The 13,794-nt window shown below is 45.6% G+C and overlaps 2 protein-coding genes across 11 annotated transcripts; one reads left to right on the top strand and one right to left on the bottom strand.

Moving 5' to 3' along the window:
- Positions 1-643: 643 nt before the first annotated feature.
- On the bottom strand, positions 644-6,565 carry LOC133894901 (RNA-binding motif protein 25-like). 9 transcript variants are annotated; one of them, XM_062335089.1, is made up of 9 exons: positions 6,013-6,153; positions 5,594-5,699; positions 5,250-5,485; positions 4,755-5,008; positions 4,493-4,645; positions 2,921-3,293; positions 2,172-2,846; positions 1,528-2,087; positions 644-1,029 (listed from the first exon to the last, which is right to left on the bottom strand). In XM_062335089.1, the coding sequence occupies exons 3-9, from the start codon at positions 5,254-5,256 to the stop codon at positions 778-780; spliced, it is 2,274 nt and encodes a 757-aa protein (XP_062191073.1). In that variant the 5' UTR covers positions 5,257-5,485; positions 5,594-5,699; positions 6,013-6,153; the 3' UTR covers positions 644-777. The 9 variants fall into 9 exon arrangements, with proteins under 9 accessions (XP_062191073.1, XP_062191075.1, XP_062191077.1 ...); XM_062335091.1 differs by lacking the exon at positions 6,013-6,153 and having other exon boundaries at positions 5,250-5,310; positions 5,442-5,485; positions 5,594-5,976; XM_062335093.1 differs by lacking the exon at positions 6,013-6,153 and having other exon boundaries at positions 4,755-5,028; positions 5,250-5,310; positions 5,442-5,485; positions 5,594-5,974.
- Positions 6,566-12,392: 5,827 nt separating this feature from the next.
- LOC133895670 (uncharacterized) lies at positions 12,393-13,245 on the top strand. Of its 2 annotated transcripts, none has more exons than XM_062336137.1 (2): positions 12,393-12,578; positions 12,658-13,245. In XM_062336137.1, exon 2 carries the CDS (start codon positions 12,706-12,708, stop codon positions 12,970-12,972), a length of 267 nt encoding a protein of 88 aa, XP_062192121.1. In that variant the 5' UTR covers positions 12,393-12,578; positions 12,658-12,705; the 3' UTR covers positions 12,973-13,245. The 2 variants fall into 2 exon arrangements, with proteins under 2 accessions (XP_062192121.1, XP_062192120.1); XM_062336136.1 differs by having other exon boundaries at positions 12,396-12,578; positions 12,675-13,245.
- The last annotated feature ends 549 nt before the right edge of the window (positions 13,246-13,794 follow it).

Here is a 13,794-nt window from a genome sequence, read left to right on the forward strand (position 1 = left end):
TAAGAGTTGTCATATGAAAATGATGTTAGTAAATTTGTAGTAAAATATATTTTCATGTGATTATATTTTCAATAACTTTAGATAACAAATACTTAAAAAAGTAATAATCAAATGCATGCATTGAAGACCGAACCAATGTCCCAAACAAGTATAAAAAAAAAAGAGGTAATAGATAATTTACTCATTTAATTCATTGATCTTGCAATCTATTACATGTGGGCATATATTAATTTTATATTATCATCTATTAGTAACATGTAGATTTATAGATACCAGCAATATATATTGTTGGAGATGATCTTTAACAAACAATGCAATTTTACATCCCCCAACCCACCCTTTTGAATAGAGCTGAAACTTCATCTACTCGGGACTACCATCGGCACAAACAGTTCCAAGATACTACCACGGTTACAGAAAGTACACGTACATGAACTTAGGAGAAAACTAAACTACGAGCAACTTGTACACACGGATAATGTATGTAGAGGATTCGGAAGTTGTTTGTGCCCACTGCCAGCATCGACACTCATCATCCACCGTATCAGTAAAAGGGGTCTGCGACCGCCAGAATTACAGGAAAAAAAATGCTATGATGCAAAGTATATCATCGGTTCACATATACATTTCTACAACGAACAAGGGAAGAAATGGAAATCATCAATTCAATCCCACTAAAATGGTTTTTGATGTTATTAGTACAGTATGAGCTTACAAGTGAGAAAACAGTTGATGAGAAGTAAATCGGAAAAGTTATACAGGATGATAGGCTGAACCTCACGCCCTCGTTCTTCCTGATAGTCCTGATTCCACTTTCTTAATTTCAAATATAAGCATCCTCCACATCTTAAGGACAAACATTTCAGCCTCAACATCCAAAATAGACTGTAGGAGCTCCAGCATTTTTTCTGCCTGGACATGATCTTTGGTGCAAGATACAATATAATCCACCAAAGTTGATTCCTCCTCACCAAGAAATTCGATAATCTTTCTTGAAATCCAAGGCCTCATTCTCTCATGCAATTCATGCTGCATCAAAAGATGAACCATTTTACAGTGTTGAATACAACCACAACAGAAATACATGCTCAAGAAGATAAATTGGATAATCTAGACAAAATATACAGAAGAAACAAAAAACATGGATAAATTGGATAATGTAGACAAAATATACAGAAGAAACAAAAAACATGTATTCCTATTTCCAGGGTAACCTAACAGCTGATATTTCATCAATTAATTGTGAATTAGAGGCAGCATGAAGAAAGTAACTGGTTTAACAACAAACTCATGAGCACATATTTTAGGGTATTTAACAAATCAAATCTAACTAGAAACTCACGAAAACAGCACCGGCTGTTCTTGGATTAGCCCCACAAACACAAAGGCAGTCGTGGAAATATCAACAGAAATAACATGCATGTAATAAGTGCTAAGTAGTGAAAATAACTTGAGAACAGATGAAAGAACACAAGATTATTCAGCTTCCAAGTTAATAATAATGCAAGGTCATAAATTTGATTTTACCTTGTCATATATCGCCCAGTTAATATCAAAGGCAAAAAGCTCTTCCTTCGTCTTGGGAATCATGTCGATTAATTGTTTTGCATCTAGGATCTTCTTGTTCTTTGACTTGGGCTTATCTTTCTCTCGATCATTCATCTTTTCGCTTCGTTCATCATTAACACGAGCCACATCCTCATCATCTCTTTGAATCGATCTATCACTGGATCTCCTACTCCTATCCCTCTCGATTTCAGTCTTCTCTTCCTTTGAATTTGAAACTGAGATGCGCTTGGCAAACTCAGCAGCTGCTACGATGTTTGGCCCAGTAGAAGAGTTTGCCGGCACAGCTTGTAACTCCTCAGTGGAGTAATCGATAGGTACCAAAGGTCTTATCCGTTTATCATCATTATTCTCGTCATCCTCTTCAGCAAAAACTGATGGAACAGAAGTCCGTTTGCCGGAGCCAATCAGACCAAAACCCAGTTTCTTTGTTGGAGCATTGCTATTTTGCTTGGTATCTGAAATATGACCAGGTGTCATGCTTGTTTCATCAGCATTATTGTCCTTATGAATTCCATCACCTGTGCAGTCGAGTAAAAGAAAGAACAAAACTGGAATATGGCAAATGCAATAAATAAATAAATAGAGAAAGTGTTCACACTCACCAGCACCAGCACCATTAGCAAAACTCGCAATGTTATCAACTTCCAAAACAATTGGCTTTCCCTGTGCATTTTCTTCCGTTTCATCATCACCATCAACCTCCATAAGCGTAGCAGATTCTGCGGCGGAGGCGGCTGCTGCCACCGCCGCAGCAGCTGCTGCTTCATCTGCCTGCCGTTGCAACTCTACAGCTTGCCTCCTTGCTTCCGCAATTTCCTTTTCCTCTCTTACTTTATCTGCCAAGTCTTCCTCTTTTTCACGTTGCCTCCTCCTTTTCCTCTCCTCAAGTGTGCTACTACTCCTTCGTTTTCTTTTCCTATTATCCTCTTCGTCACTTTCATCTTCCTGCTTCATGATCTCCCTTCTGCGTTCACGTTCTTTTTCCTTTTCTCGATCCTTCTCATGTTGTCTTTGATATTCTTTCTCTCTCTCCCTAGATTCCCACTCTTTAAGACGATCCCTGTAAAACCTTTCTACTTCTCTATGCTTCTGATCCTTCTCTCTATCCCTCCTGACTCTTTCACGCTCACGTTCACGTTCAAATCTTTCGAGCTCTTTGTCCCGTTTGTCCTTATCACGCTCTCTATCCTTCCTCCTATCAGGAGAGCCAGTTTCTGATTTTTCAGTTTCATTAACTGCCCTTTTATCGGTGTCAGCATCATTCTTATCAACAGAATCTGCAGTAGCAACAAAGTATAAGGCAATGCAATTATCAGGCAAAGAAAGAATCACAATTAGCAGCACTCTGTACCAGTTTTTGTCAAGTTTACACCAGAGCTATCAGCAGATGGTTGAACTGGTGGAGGTGGGGGCGGCGGTCTAGTCTTTAACCACTCTTCAATCATACTTCTTAGTTTTTCTGCAGCATCCTTATCAGCCTCGGAGTCTTCATCGGTAACAATCCCAAATCTCTTAGTGTTCTCTTCACTGTCCTTTTCTCCAGCATCTCCCTTATCCTTATCTGATTCATCAGAAACAGGTTTTGATGATTCATTTTCAGCATCAGCAACAGCAACAGTTCCTTCCCCACCTCCATCTTCTGTTTCTTTGGCCTTCTCTTGTGCTTTCTTCTTTTCTTCAACATGTTTCTTCAGGTACTCCTTGGTGGCATCATTAATATTAATCTGGTGTGAAGAAAGATAAAATGAGGAACTAAATATAATTATCCTAGTTTAAGAACCTACTAAAAATAAACATTTAATTAACAGGATGAACAAAGGTTAAGTCAACAAATTTGAAACAGCAACCAAAACCTCATTTAATGTCCCGTTCAAATAAGTGAAATTAGAATAAGCTTTGTTATGGAGAACTTTGAAGCTAAGTATAGTATTGAAGCAAATAGTGCTAAAGAGAAATGAAACTGCAGGACCAATTCAATAGTTAGTAACTTATGTAATATGCGGGTAACCATAAATAGTGACCTCCAAATAAAGTTATCAGTCACAGAGAACCCAGTTAACTGAACCATAATGATTAGACTAGCCCCAACAGCTTCCCTTCAGGGGCAAAATTCCCGTCGTGAAGGGATTTTCGTTCCCTTCAGCGCTCCAACGGTTTCCCTTCACGGTTCCCTTCACGACAGGATTCCCAGGGTCATTCCCTTCAGGACAGGATTCTTTCTCCTTTCTCTTCACGATTCCTTTCAAAGGGAAGCTGTTGGAGATGAGAGAAAATAAAGAGAATAGAAACTGGGAAGGGAATCGGGAATGGAACGAAATGAAGGGAATATGATTGGAAATGGTCTTAGAGGGAACATTTCTCTCAAATATATGATCAAGACCTCCGATTGGTGTATCTTGTACCACTTGCACCTTGAGCGGCGCATCAACTACAAATGGGCGTCGCTTTGAGTGTCACTAAAATGTTTGCAAATATGCATACAGATAGATACTCCATGATTAGCATGCCTTCAGGTTGAAGGTATCAGAAATCAATCCCTACCAAAACACTCAGTAATTCTTACAAACAAAGGAAAACTATTACTTGTTCTCCAACTTTGGTCTCCGCCCATTTTAGGACCTAAAATATTCGGATTATATCAGAATACATTTTGGTTTCCAACTTTTCCCTCTGTCCAAAAGAATCCAGAACATGTCTGTAACTCGATGAAAAACAAAATTTAACGATTCTTGTTTGGAGTTTTGGAATGGACCAATATGGGACATGCAAGGTAGTAAAGCAAAAGCTTGCAAATGGTTGTCAACTGGCATCAAGTCATACAGTTCTGTACGTCAGCTCATATAATGTAACCTAAATGCTAGCCAAAACTTTTTTTTTTTGACTCATCAAAGTCGTGACCTAAGAAATAGGTAATGATACATACCACCAGTTCCTGCCCATCAATGCTCAATTTGTTAAGAAGCCGTGCCGCACGAAGGATGCCTTCAGCAGATTCAAATTCACAAAAGCCAAAACCTTTAGGTTTTCCATTACTTGGATCTTGGGCACGCTTCCAACTCTTGATAGGTCCACAAAGCTGAACATGATCAAACATTAGACAGAAAAAAACTACAGGTGGCTGATTTGCCTACTAAAGAACCCTTTCATATGTACATCTTAAGATCATAGGTGAAAAGAACACATACCCGAAGAAGTGAAAGAAGGAAATCATTGTCTACTGTTGGAGCAATCTTCCCAACGTAAACAGCAATTGGTGGTTTATCAGCTGGTGTAACAGCTGAAGCAGGTGGTCTGGCAGCTGGAGCTACCACAGGAGGAACACCACGGATTCCAGGAATTATTGGTGGTCGTTGAATTGGCACAACACCAGGCAGAGGCATTGGACGTGGATAATAGCCTGGACGAACCATAGGATATGGTGCGGGATAACGAGGCAGTCCTGCAGAGATAGACAGACATCTATGCTATGACATTAGTAACGACCCAAGATGTAAAACACATAGTGCACAAAATAATCCCCTAAACACATATGGAATTTGAGGGTATAGACATATGGAAATGCTGAAGGTACCATAAGGCATAAAAAAAGAGCTGAAAGAGCTAAGTAAAAGAGCACAGTGAACATCGACAAAAGCAATATTCTGCTCAAATGTAAAAGAGCTAAGTAAAGCTGGCCTTACCTCTCATCGCCTCATGTATTGGTTATTTGCAAAACTTGGTATAGCTCACACCATTGCAATGCTACTCAGATATAAAAGCTCAAGAAAATGTGTCACTATCGCTAGACTTCTTATTAACAAGTGATGTAAATGAAACCAAAAGAAAAAAAGATATAGTCGACATGAAAATTAAGCAGCGGGAAATCATGATACCTTAGCAAGTTTTTGGAACAAGCTACAAGCCACTGCTGAAGGATCTAAGTAGATAAAGAAACTGAGCCTAATTAAGCAATGAGACGAACTAAAGCATGTAAATCAATTAGACAATGTAAATATAACCAGTTCAAATTCAAACATCGGCATACCACACTCAGTGAGGGAGCAAATGATCTAGAGCTTCAGTTAGAGCTGCAGAATCAAACATGAGCCGGCACCTCTCGCCGTGTGGAGGAACGGCTGGCACGACCACCGCTGTAGCAGAGAAATATCCGGTCATCGTTATCAAGCGAGCGGATCCCAGTTTCTCTAACACTAAACCACTAGCATCGCACCTCTAAACCCTAACCAAGACCGTGCCAACGTCCGACGCACAAATCCTCTCCCTCCCCCCGCCCCCCAAACCCACCAGATTCCCAACACTTCATCCCATGGAACGCCTTGAAAGTTCAGAGGTAACATCAGATACAATTAGGAGGCGAGACATAGATTCATCATCGTTAATTACTAAAGACCGTCGCAGTACCGCAGATGTTAACGGAGATTGAGATGGAGATCGGGGACCCACCGGGATGGGGGACCGTAGCGCCGGGCCGCGGCAGGTAGGCGCCCGGATGGGGCGGCGGCGCGTACATGGCCGGAGGCCGCACAGCGCCAAGAGGCATAACGCCGGGGACGCCTGGCGGCTGCATCGGCTGCGCCATGGGGTAGCCCGGGTTCGGCGGCACCGCGCCGTACTGCGGCACCTGGTGCGGCGGCGGCGGTGGCGGGGCGCCGAGTGGGCGGAAGCTGGTGGTGACGGATATCGGCGCGGGGGGCATCGGCGGCGCGACCGCCGGAGGTGTGGAGACGGGGGCGGGGAGCGCGTTAGGGTTGGGGCTTGGCGCCGTGGGGCTGGGTGTTGCGGGGTTTGGCGGGGTGGAGGTGGCGGTGGGGGGCGGGGTAAGCGCCGCGGCGGGAGCCGTGGAGGGGGGAGTGGACGGCGGCGGGTCGAGGTTGTCGGGAGGAGGCGCCACGGCCGCCATGGCGGAGAGGGGAGGAGCCACCGAGGAGATGGTGCACGGCGAGAAGGCCGGTGGGGTCGATGGCTCCGGACCGGGACTCCTCTAGAGTCTGGACCCGTTGGGTCGTGGGCCGACCGTAAAATGTCCCGAAATCGAGAATTGTATTGAAAATGACCACTATCATCCATCCATTTGGCTCCTGAATTGAGCTAGCTGTTCATTCATTCCTGAGATATGCATCTGACATCACAGCAGTGCAAAACTAAGGGAGGCAGGACCTTCAGGCCTCGTCTGGAAAAGCAGGGATTTTTCCCGATTCCTAGAGAAACGGAAGTCTCATGTGAAATAGTTACAAGATTCATACGAAATTCATGCATTCCAAACAGCCGTTCGATGCTTTGTAGCAGCTCACTTCATGTAATGTCATGTGACAGAAAGCGGCAATAAAACTGCTGTTAGAGCTGTCAACAAATCGAGCTCAAGCTCGAGCGAGCTTAGGTGCTCAGGCTTGAGATCGACATGTGTGCGAGCCGAGCCCGAGTTAGCTTGATTTGGCCTTCGAGCTTCAAGGTAAGCTCAAGCTCGGCTCGATCAAGCTTGAGCTTGGCTCGATCATACTATGAGCTCAGTTCGTTGAAACTCGAAGATCTTATGGGTAGGAGGGTCAGAGCCTGGAAAAGTCAATAATGGGCACGACGAGGTGAGCCAGAAGACCGGCGAGACAAAGATGTGTGACCGTGAGGAGTGAGGGTGGGGGCAGCCATCCACGAGAATGGGAGGAGAGGCGGCACACTAAGGGGTTGGGAGGAGAGCTGACGAGATGGGACTACGTAGTGGTAGCGGAGATAGGGTGATCGATGATGTGTTGCTGTCGAGACTGTCTTATCTTCTTCCGTTACGCGTGACGCAGTTAATGGCGGAACGTAATGTAAAACAAAGGGGGAGAGGGAAATCATGAAGCGGCACTAGCGCAAGGAACCGATATTCGAGGATACGCCACACGCAAGCCCCTACAGTGCCTTGCTGTGGCGCCAGCAAAAGGGGGCCTGGGGCCCATTTTGGCCTCCACAAGGTTCCGTGAGTGGACGTAGCTACTAGATCTGATATGGTATCGAGTTGGGAAATCGGAAACGTGATTGAGTTATCTACTGGGCTTTGGGCCAATGGACCTCATGTAGGTAAGGGGAGCAAATTTATTTCATACACGAGCTTCTTCGAACTATTCGAGTTCGCTCGGTTAAAGCTCGCGAGTCTTGGATAGAGCTCGGGTTCGAGTTTTTTTTATTTTTATATTTTTTAATTAAAAATTTAAATAAATAGATTCCCCGCAGAAGAATTTGCAAAACTAGACGCCTGCAGCCCTCTCAGGGGTTGCAGCCCTCTGAGAGGGCGGTTAGAGGCCCTAACCGCCCCCTCAGGGGGCTGGTACGGCCTGCCCGCCCGACCGGCTCCCTTACCGCCCCCTCAGGGGGCGGGTAGGGGTCCTTACCACCCCTCAGAGGGCGGTAAGGGGCCTCCCCGCCCGCCGCGCTGCGCTGCTCGCCCATCCGCCCTCTCCTATAAAAAGGTCGAAAAATAGCCAAATTTTCATTATAATCCGAAAAAAGAAAAAGTTGAGAAGAGGGAGGAGAAGAGAGGAGAGGAGAGGGGAGGAAGAGAGGTCGGCGAAGTCCTGCTGCATTTGAGGCGCGGATTTGAAGAATAATTTTGGGTAAGTCTTTTTTTCCTTTTTATTGTTGTTAATTAGTGCAGTAGTAGTATATGACATAGGTTTTAGACATTTATGACCTAGGATTTAGAAAATTGTCAAATTTATTTAGAAAATTGTACCATAGCAATGCAATATAGAATATTATTTTAGTATATTATTTTTACTATATTGGGGTTGTACCTGTGGACGTAGGAGGTAGCAGTATATGATAATTTGCGAACCTAGGATATCATTTAGAAATAATTTTATCCGATAATTAGAAATATAGTTTATTGTCTTAACATTGGTTATGTTTGCGGGTGTTTCCAGGGATGGCAGATAAATTAATTTTTCAGATATATTATGCTGAGGGTGAAATTAGGTACGGTTCTAACGGTGTAGATTTGTCTGGATTTCGTCATGTCATGAAGGGGCTTAGTAAAGCTAATGAGAGGACCATTGTGGGTGTGTGCAAATGGCTCATGCAGTTTTTCCAACTGGATCTGCAGCAACATGAGTTGAAGTTGAAAGCTGTCCTCAGCCATGCTAGTCATGGATACTTTAGTGAGCTTGTTCCCATCGAAGCCACATCAACTTTGAGGCAGTATATAGATATATGTTGTGAACGTGGCATGCCGCTTGTTTTGTTAGCTGAGGCATACCTGAAAGATCAAAATGAGGTGAACTCTGCGAAAGCAGTAGCAGGACCAAGTGAGGCAATGGAAGATGAATCAGAGGCGGCTAATGTCAGATTCAGGGAGGAAGTTGGTGATGTTCCAGAGCTGCAACCGATGGGTGTAGCTGATAAAGGGGAGCACATCCCTAGCATCATTGAAGATATAGATTTGGAGGATAAAGAGTTGGAGGAAGGCCTTGCCGATGGGGATTCGTCTGACGAGGAAGGTAATGCTCCAGTTCCTACAGAGTTGAGGGATCATGAATTTTCGAAGCTGATGGTTAGCGAGGCTGACCGGACACCGTGGCAGTACCATGAGAACGAGGTGTCACAGGGTGCTATGTATCCTACAAAAGAGGCACTTATTGATACAGTGAAATTCTGGTTGTTGTCTCTTTGTAGGCAATTCAAGGTTGTTAAATCCACTAAAAGAGAGTACGATGTGAAGTGTTTGGTGCCTCAGTGCCCTTGGCGGGTGCACGCATTCAGAGGGAAATGGGTGGACTACTGGCAATGCTCAATAGTTAAGGAACATAATTGTCACATTAAGGAAATAGAGTTCACCGCCTCCGGCAAGGGCACCACCTAAGTGCGTCGGATGTTGCGAGCTTCATCAAGCGGGTTTTCGACAAGACAGCGCGCGCCTTGAAGCTTACCTCCAGCCGATCTACCACAGATGTAGCAGGGGCGCCTCCCAGGTCCAGTGGTGTCCACGCCGAGTCGTCTCGGCCGTCAGACGTGCACCATCGTTCATCCATGTCGGCACCCACACAGCCCCTTCTACCACGTCATGGAGGCTCGGAGCAACTTGGTACGAATTATACTTTTGAATAATATTGAACAATATCCTTTACTTACTACTGCATTGATTATTAAACTTTCATTAGGTCCACCTGCATAAGTCTCGACGCAGCCTCGTAGATCGAGCTTGGTGCGTCCACCCTCAGGTACTGGCGGCACCCTTCATCCTAGTTTTTAATACTTTCAGCAAAATAAGTTAATATTGTGCTCAGGTTACTTCGGTGACGAGGCCGGTCCGTCTTTGGTGGCCCCACGCCCGACCCCGCCCGCAACGTACAAGCCATACTACGACACGACAGCATGACCTTCTTCTGCTGCACCGTCATACCACGCAGGTACAATTATACAATTTTTACTACTACTTCCAATACCACATTGTTCGTATATAACGTGATTATTTGTTCGTAGGTCCCTCCAGCCAGTACATATGGACGCCTGCGGAGCCTTCACATCCTCCTACCCTAGTTAGGAGGATGAGGTTGGCCCGGACACCGCCTACGACCTCGTCCGTGACTTCTTCGGGGGCACACCTGACTACGACATCCTCCAGCGGTCCCAGGTTTCCAGTGCTCCCCTTCGGACACAGCCCACGCAGGACGAGGCCTCGACACCGGTGGTCCCTACTAGGCCTACCAGACACGTCAGTCCACCCGACCCCCTCACCTACTCCAAGGGTCACGTGAGGGTTAACCAGCGGCATCGGGACCACGATGGGGCGCACGGGCGACGGCAACGAGGGAGGTAGCAGTAGAATTTTACATTTTATGTAACTTACATATGCATATTCGCTTCGTGATATACTCCTATGTATTTAGACACGTTTACTTTGTATGGTCGACTTAGCATGTCGTAAATGCATTTCGTATTCAGACACGTTTAATGAAGAAGTGACCACACTACTAAACTTTAACCATGACTTGATAACACATGCCTCCTTGCGCAGGCTTTAAACAAGATGTGACAACACTACCCAGCTTTTTCCAAACAATAAATGACAACACAGGTACCAATAAATATGGAATCTCTGACCATGATCAATGACACAACTTTCCCATTCTTCAAAATGGAATCCGATGCTCCTGCCACCAGCTACGCCCCTGCCCTCACTCCTTTCTTCAAGAGCGAATCTAATGCTCCTGCCTCCCCCAACTATAAATAGCTGAACCTCCTTACGTTGAAGCATCACTCATTTCTCATATCTCTCAAGTGCAATGTCTTCCTGAGCTCCATCAAGCACACCAAAGAAATATTAGGGGACTACTATACCTGAAGGTCTCGAACCACCAATGTGCTTCTGTGGTGATCTTTGTAAGCTCCGCGAGTCGCAGGACATCTCATACACCTATGGGCTGCGCTTTTTCATGTGTGCCAACTACGAGTATGACAAGTCTCAACATGCAATAACTGGTTATCGACCGGTACGATAACAGATATCCACCTCATCTCTTCTGATTTTGCACCCTCTTTTACTAACCGCTCATCTTATTCCATTTGTTCAGTCCCCTCCATCCCTCTGTGATTTTATTCAGTGGCTCGATAATGAGCAAAATGACTCACAGAAGCAGTGGGTCGATATGAACATGAGGTGGAGAAGGGAAGCGTACGCCCGTCGGGAGTACGAGCAACAACAAGAAGAACTTCGCCTCAAGCGGGAGGAAGAAGAGCGCATGAGGAAGGCGGCGCACGACTGTACCGTGGCTCAGGCTCGGGAGGCTGATAGGGAAAGGAAGCGGGAGAGAGCCCGCCGTGCTAAGACAGTAGGTCCCGATGCCCTCCGAAAGGGAAAGTATCCTAGATGCACTCAGTAGAGAGTACATAATGTAACCCGACATACTTTTCCTCCCTAAGGTATGTTATGATTAGGATCGACGCACTAATGAGTAGGTCTAGTGCGAACCATACATGCCATCTTTGTTTTCTCATCATGTCTGTCGCGGTTACAGTGTATTATAATATTTTCACCCTTTGTTTAATACTATATTTGTCCTCGTTCGCACCCCATACCCACGTAAAATGCTGCGACTGCTAATTACAGATTTTTTATTCTGTGACTATTACATAACCTACTCCAAATTTAAATTCTTAATTTCCTTAAACCCCTTCCTTTTTATTTCTTCAATTACACAAAAAATTACATTATTTCCTCATCCTTGTATTGACCGGTTAGCCCCCTTAGCCCCCCTTGCCGCCCTCTGAGGGGGCGGTTAGACCTGCCGTCCTCTCAGGAGGTGGTTAGGGTCTCTAACTGCTCTCTCAGAGGGCAGAGGGCTGCAGACGTCTAATTTTGTAAATTCTCCTACGGAGAATCTATTTATTTAAATTTTTAATAAAAAATATAAAAATAAAAAAAACTCGCTCGGGTTCTGCCCGATTTCCAGTCGAGCCAAATTCGAATCGAGCATGTGATGAGCCGAGCTCGCGATCCTCAATCTTTTTTGACAGCCCAGATTTCCCACGCTCGAACTGCATCGCCTTAGCACAAAGCCAGACCGCGACGCGGCAATAATTCCTCCCACTGGCTCTGGCTGGGCTTCAGGCACGTCCGAGAGCTCATGACGGGGCCTTGGTCCACGCGGATGGACGCACCCGTCTGACCGCAACCAGCTTAGCCCATATTCCTCACGCAACGATTTTAATTTGATTCCTCTGGATCGAACCAGCGGATCTCTTTCGCCATCACGTACGTAACTCGTTTCGTCAACCTTTGTTTCTTTTTTCCTTCCCTTTAATCAAAAGCCATTTCATTCAATTCTTTTCATGTCGTTTTCTACTTTGCGTTTATTTCATGGCATCTCGCTCCTGTCATCCTCTCCTATGAAGGGAAGGCTCTGACTGAGCTGCGAGCTGATATGTGTCCTGTGCGGCCATAGACATAGCCACCACCGGTACAAACCTGCCTGGTTTCCTCTGGTGCTCGGTCTCTTCTGCCGTCTCTTGGCTTCTGCTTCTGCTCTGCCGCCTAGGTATCTTATCTGACCTCCGCTTCTTGTTGATTGTGCAGGTTGAGCTCCCTCGCTCATCATGTATGCTTACTTGTGTCAGGGTGATGTTTCTTGCAGGATATACACGTAACACCATCCGTACCAAGAGATGGTGATGCTGGGGCAGCTGGGGCGGCTGGTCGACGGCATCAAGTCGAGGCTGCGGGCCGGCGGCGGGAAGAGGGGCGGCAACGGCGGCGCGGGGAGGAAGGCGCCCGCGGCCGCAGCGGCAGGGTACGACAAGGTGGAGAAGACGGACAGCATGCGGGTGGAGATCCGGAGCCGGCAGGCGCGGAAGCTCATCGCCAAGAACCTCGACGCCGCCGACTCCATCGCGCGCGGCAGGAACAACAAGCGCTTCTTCCTCGCCTTCTGACCACAGCTCCTTGTTTTAGCACCAATTACGAAGTGATCGATCGTGTACCTGAAGAAGCTGCAGCTACCTCTCTGTTGTCACTGATCGTCCATGTAATACGTACACGTACTACCCAGTATATATTTTGCCATTTCTGATCCTGCAAATGGCCTGGGCTTCTTTTGTCGACCAGCATGTGTGAGAGCAGTACGTCGTTCCGTACAAGTACAACACAGCAGTACGCCGTTCCGTACAAGTATGTGAGAGCTCTACCATACTACTACTATTCTATACCATACTACTACTATTCTATGCTATACTACATTTGTTTCAGTCTTAGAGAAAGGTTTTATTTGGTAAACCGTCCCTTCGGAGACCTAACAGACCACATGAACGACGACTAATGAGCCGATCGAGAAGACGATCTCCTAACAACACATGTTTCTGTCTTGGTTTTCTAGAGAACGCTTGGTTTCTTTGCATCTTTTTGGCTTTTGGGCGGTGAACTGAATTGGCTGCTAATTGCAGTCTGCTGCGTGCAGCCAGAAAGCTCAAGGAGTGCGTGTGCTAATGGTAGCAGACAGGTACGGTCATCGACTTCGCTCATGGGCCACAAGTTAGTTTTTTCAGGCTCTTTTAGCTTTCTTTTCTGTTCTTCCTGTGCAGTCTTTTCTCTCTTTTTTTCTTTGACGGGTACGGCCGCCTTTTGTTTTGTTATGTAACCTCTTTCTTAAAGCAATGAATAAGCAAGTCCCTGCTTGTTCGAAAGAAAAAACGTCATCCAAATGACAGAGAACGCACCACGGGTATATATCTAGGCGAATGTCAAATGGGGTCTTAATT

The sequence above is a fragment of the Phragmites australis genome, chromosome 16 (assembly GCF_958298935.1).
Source record: "Phragmites australis chromosome 16, lpPhrAust1.1, whole genome shotgun sequence".
Taxonomy (NCBI): domain Eukaryota; kingdom Viridiplantae; phylum Streptophyta; class Magnoliopsida; order Poales; family Poaceae; genus Phragmites; species Phragmites australis.

Excerpts from the sequence above, each read along its gene's own strand:
- LOC133895670 (XM_062336137.1), top strand. The coding sequence starts at position 12,706 with ATGGTGATGCTGGGGCAGCTGGGGCGGCTGGTCGACGGCATCAAGTCG.
- LOC133894901 (XM_062335087.1), bottom strand. The coding sequence starts at position 6,469 with ATGGCGGCCGTGGCGCCTCCTCCCGACAACCTCGACCCGCCGCCGTCC. Across the intron at positions 4,646-4,754 it reads TCCTTCTTTCACTTCTTCGG|CTTTGTGGACCTATCAAGAG; the intron begins GTATGTGTTCTT and ends GATCATGTTCAG. Across the intron at positions 1,030-1,527 it reads ACTGGGCGATATATGACAAG|CATGAATTGCATGAGAGAAT; the intron begins GTAAAATCAAAT and ends CTTTTGATGCAG.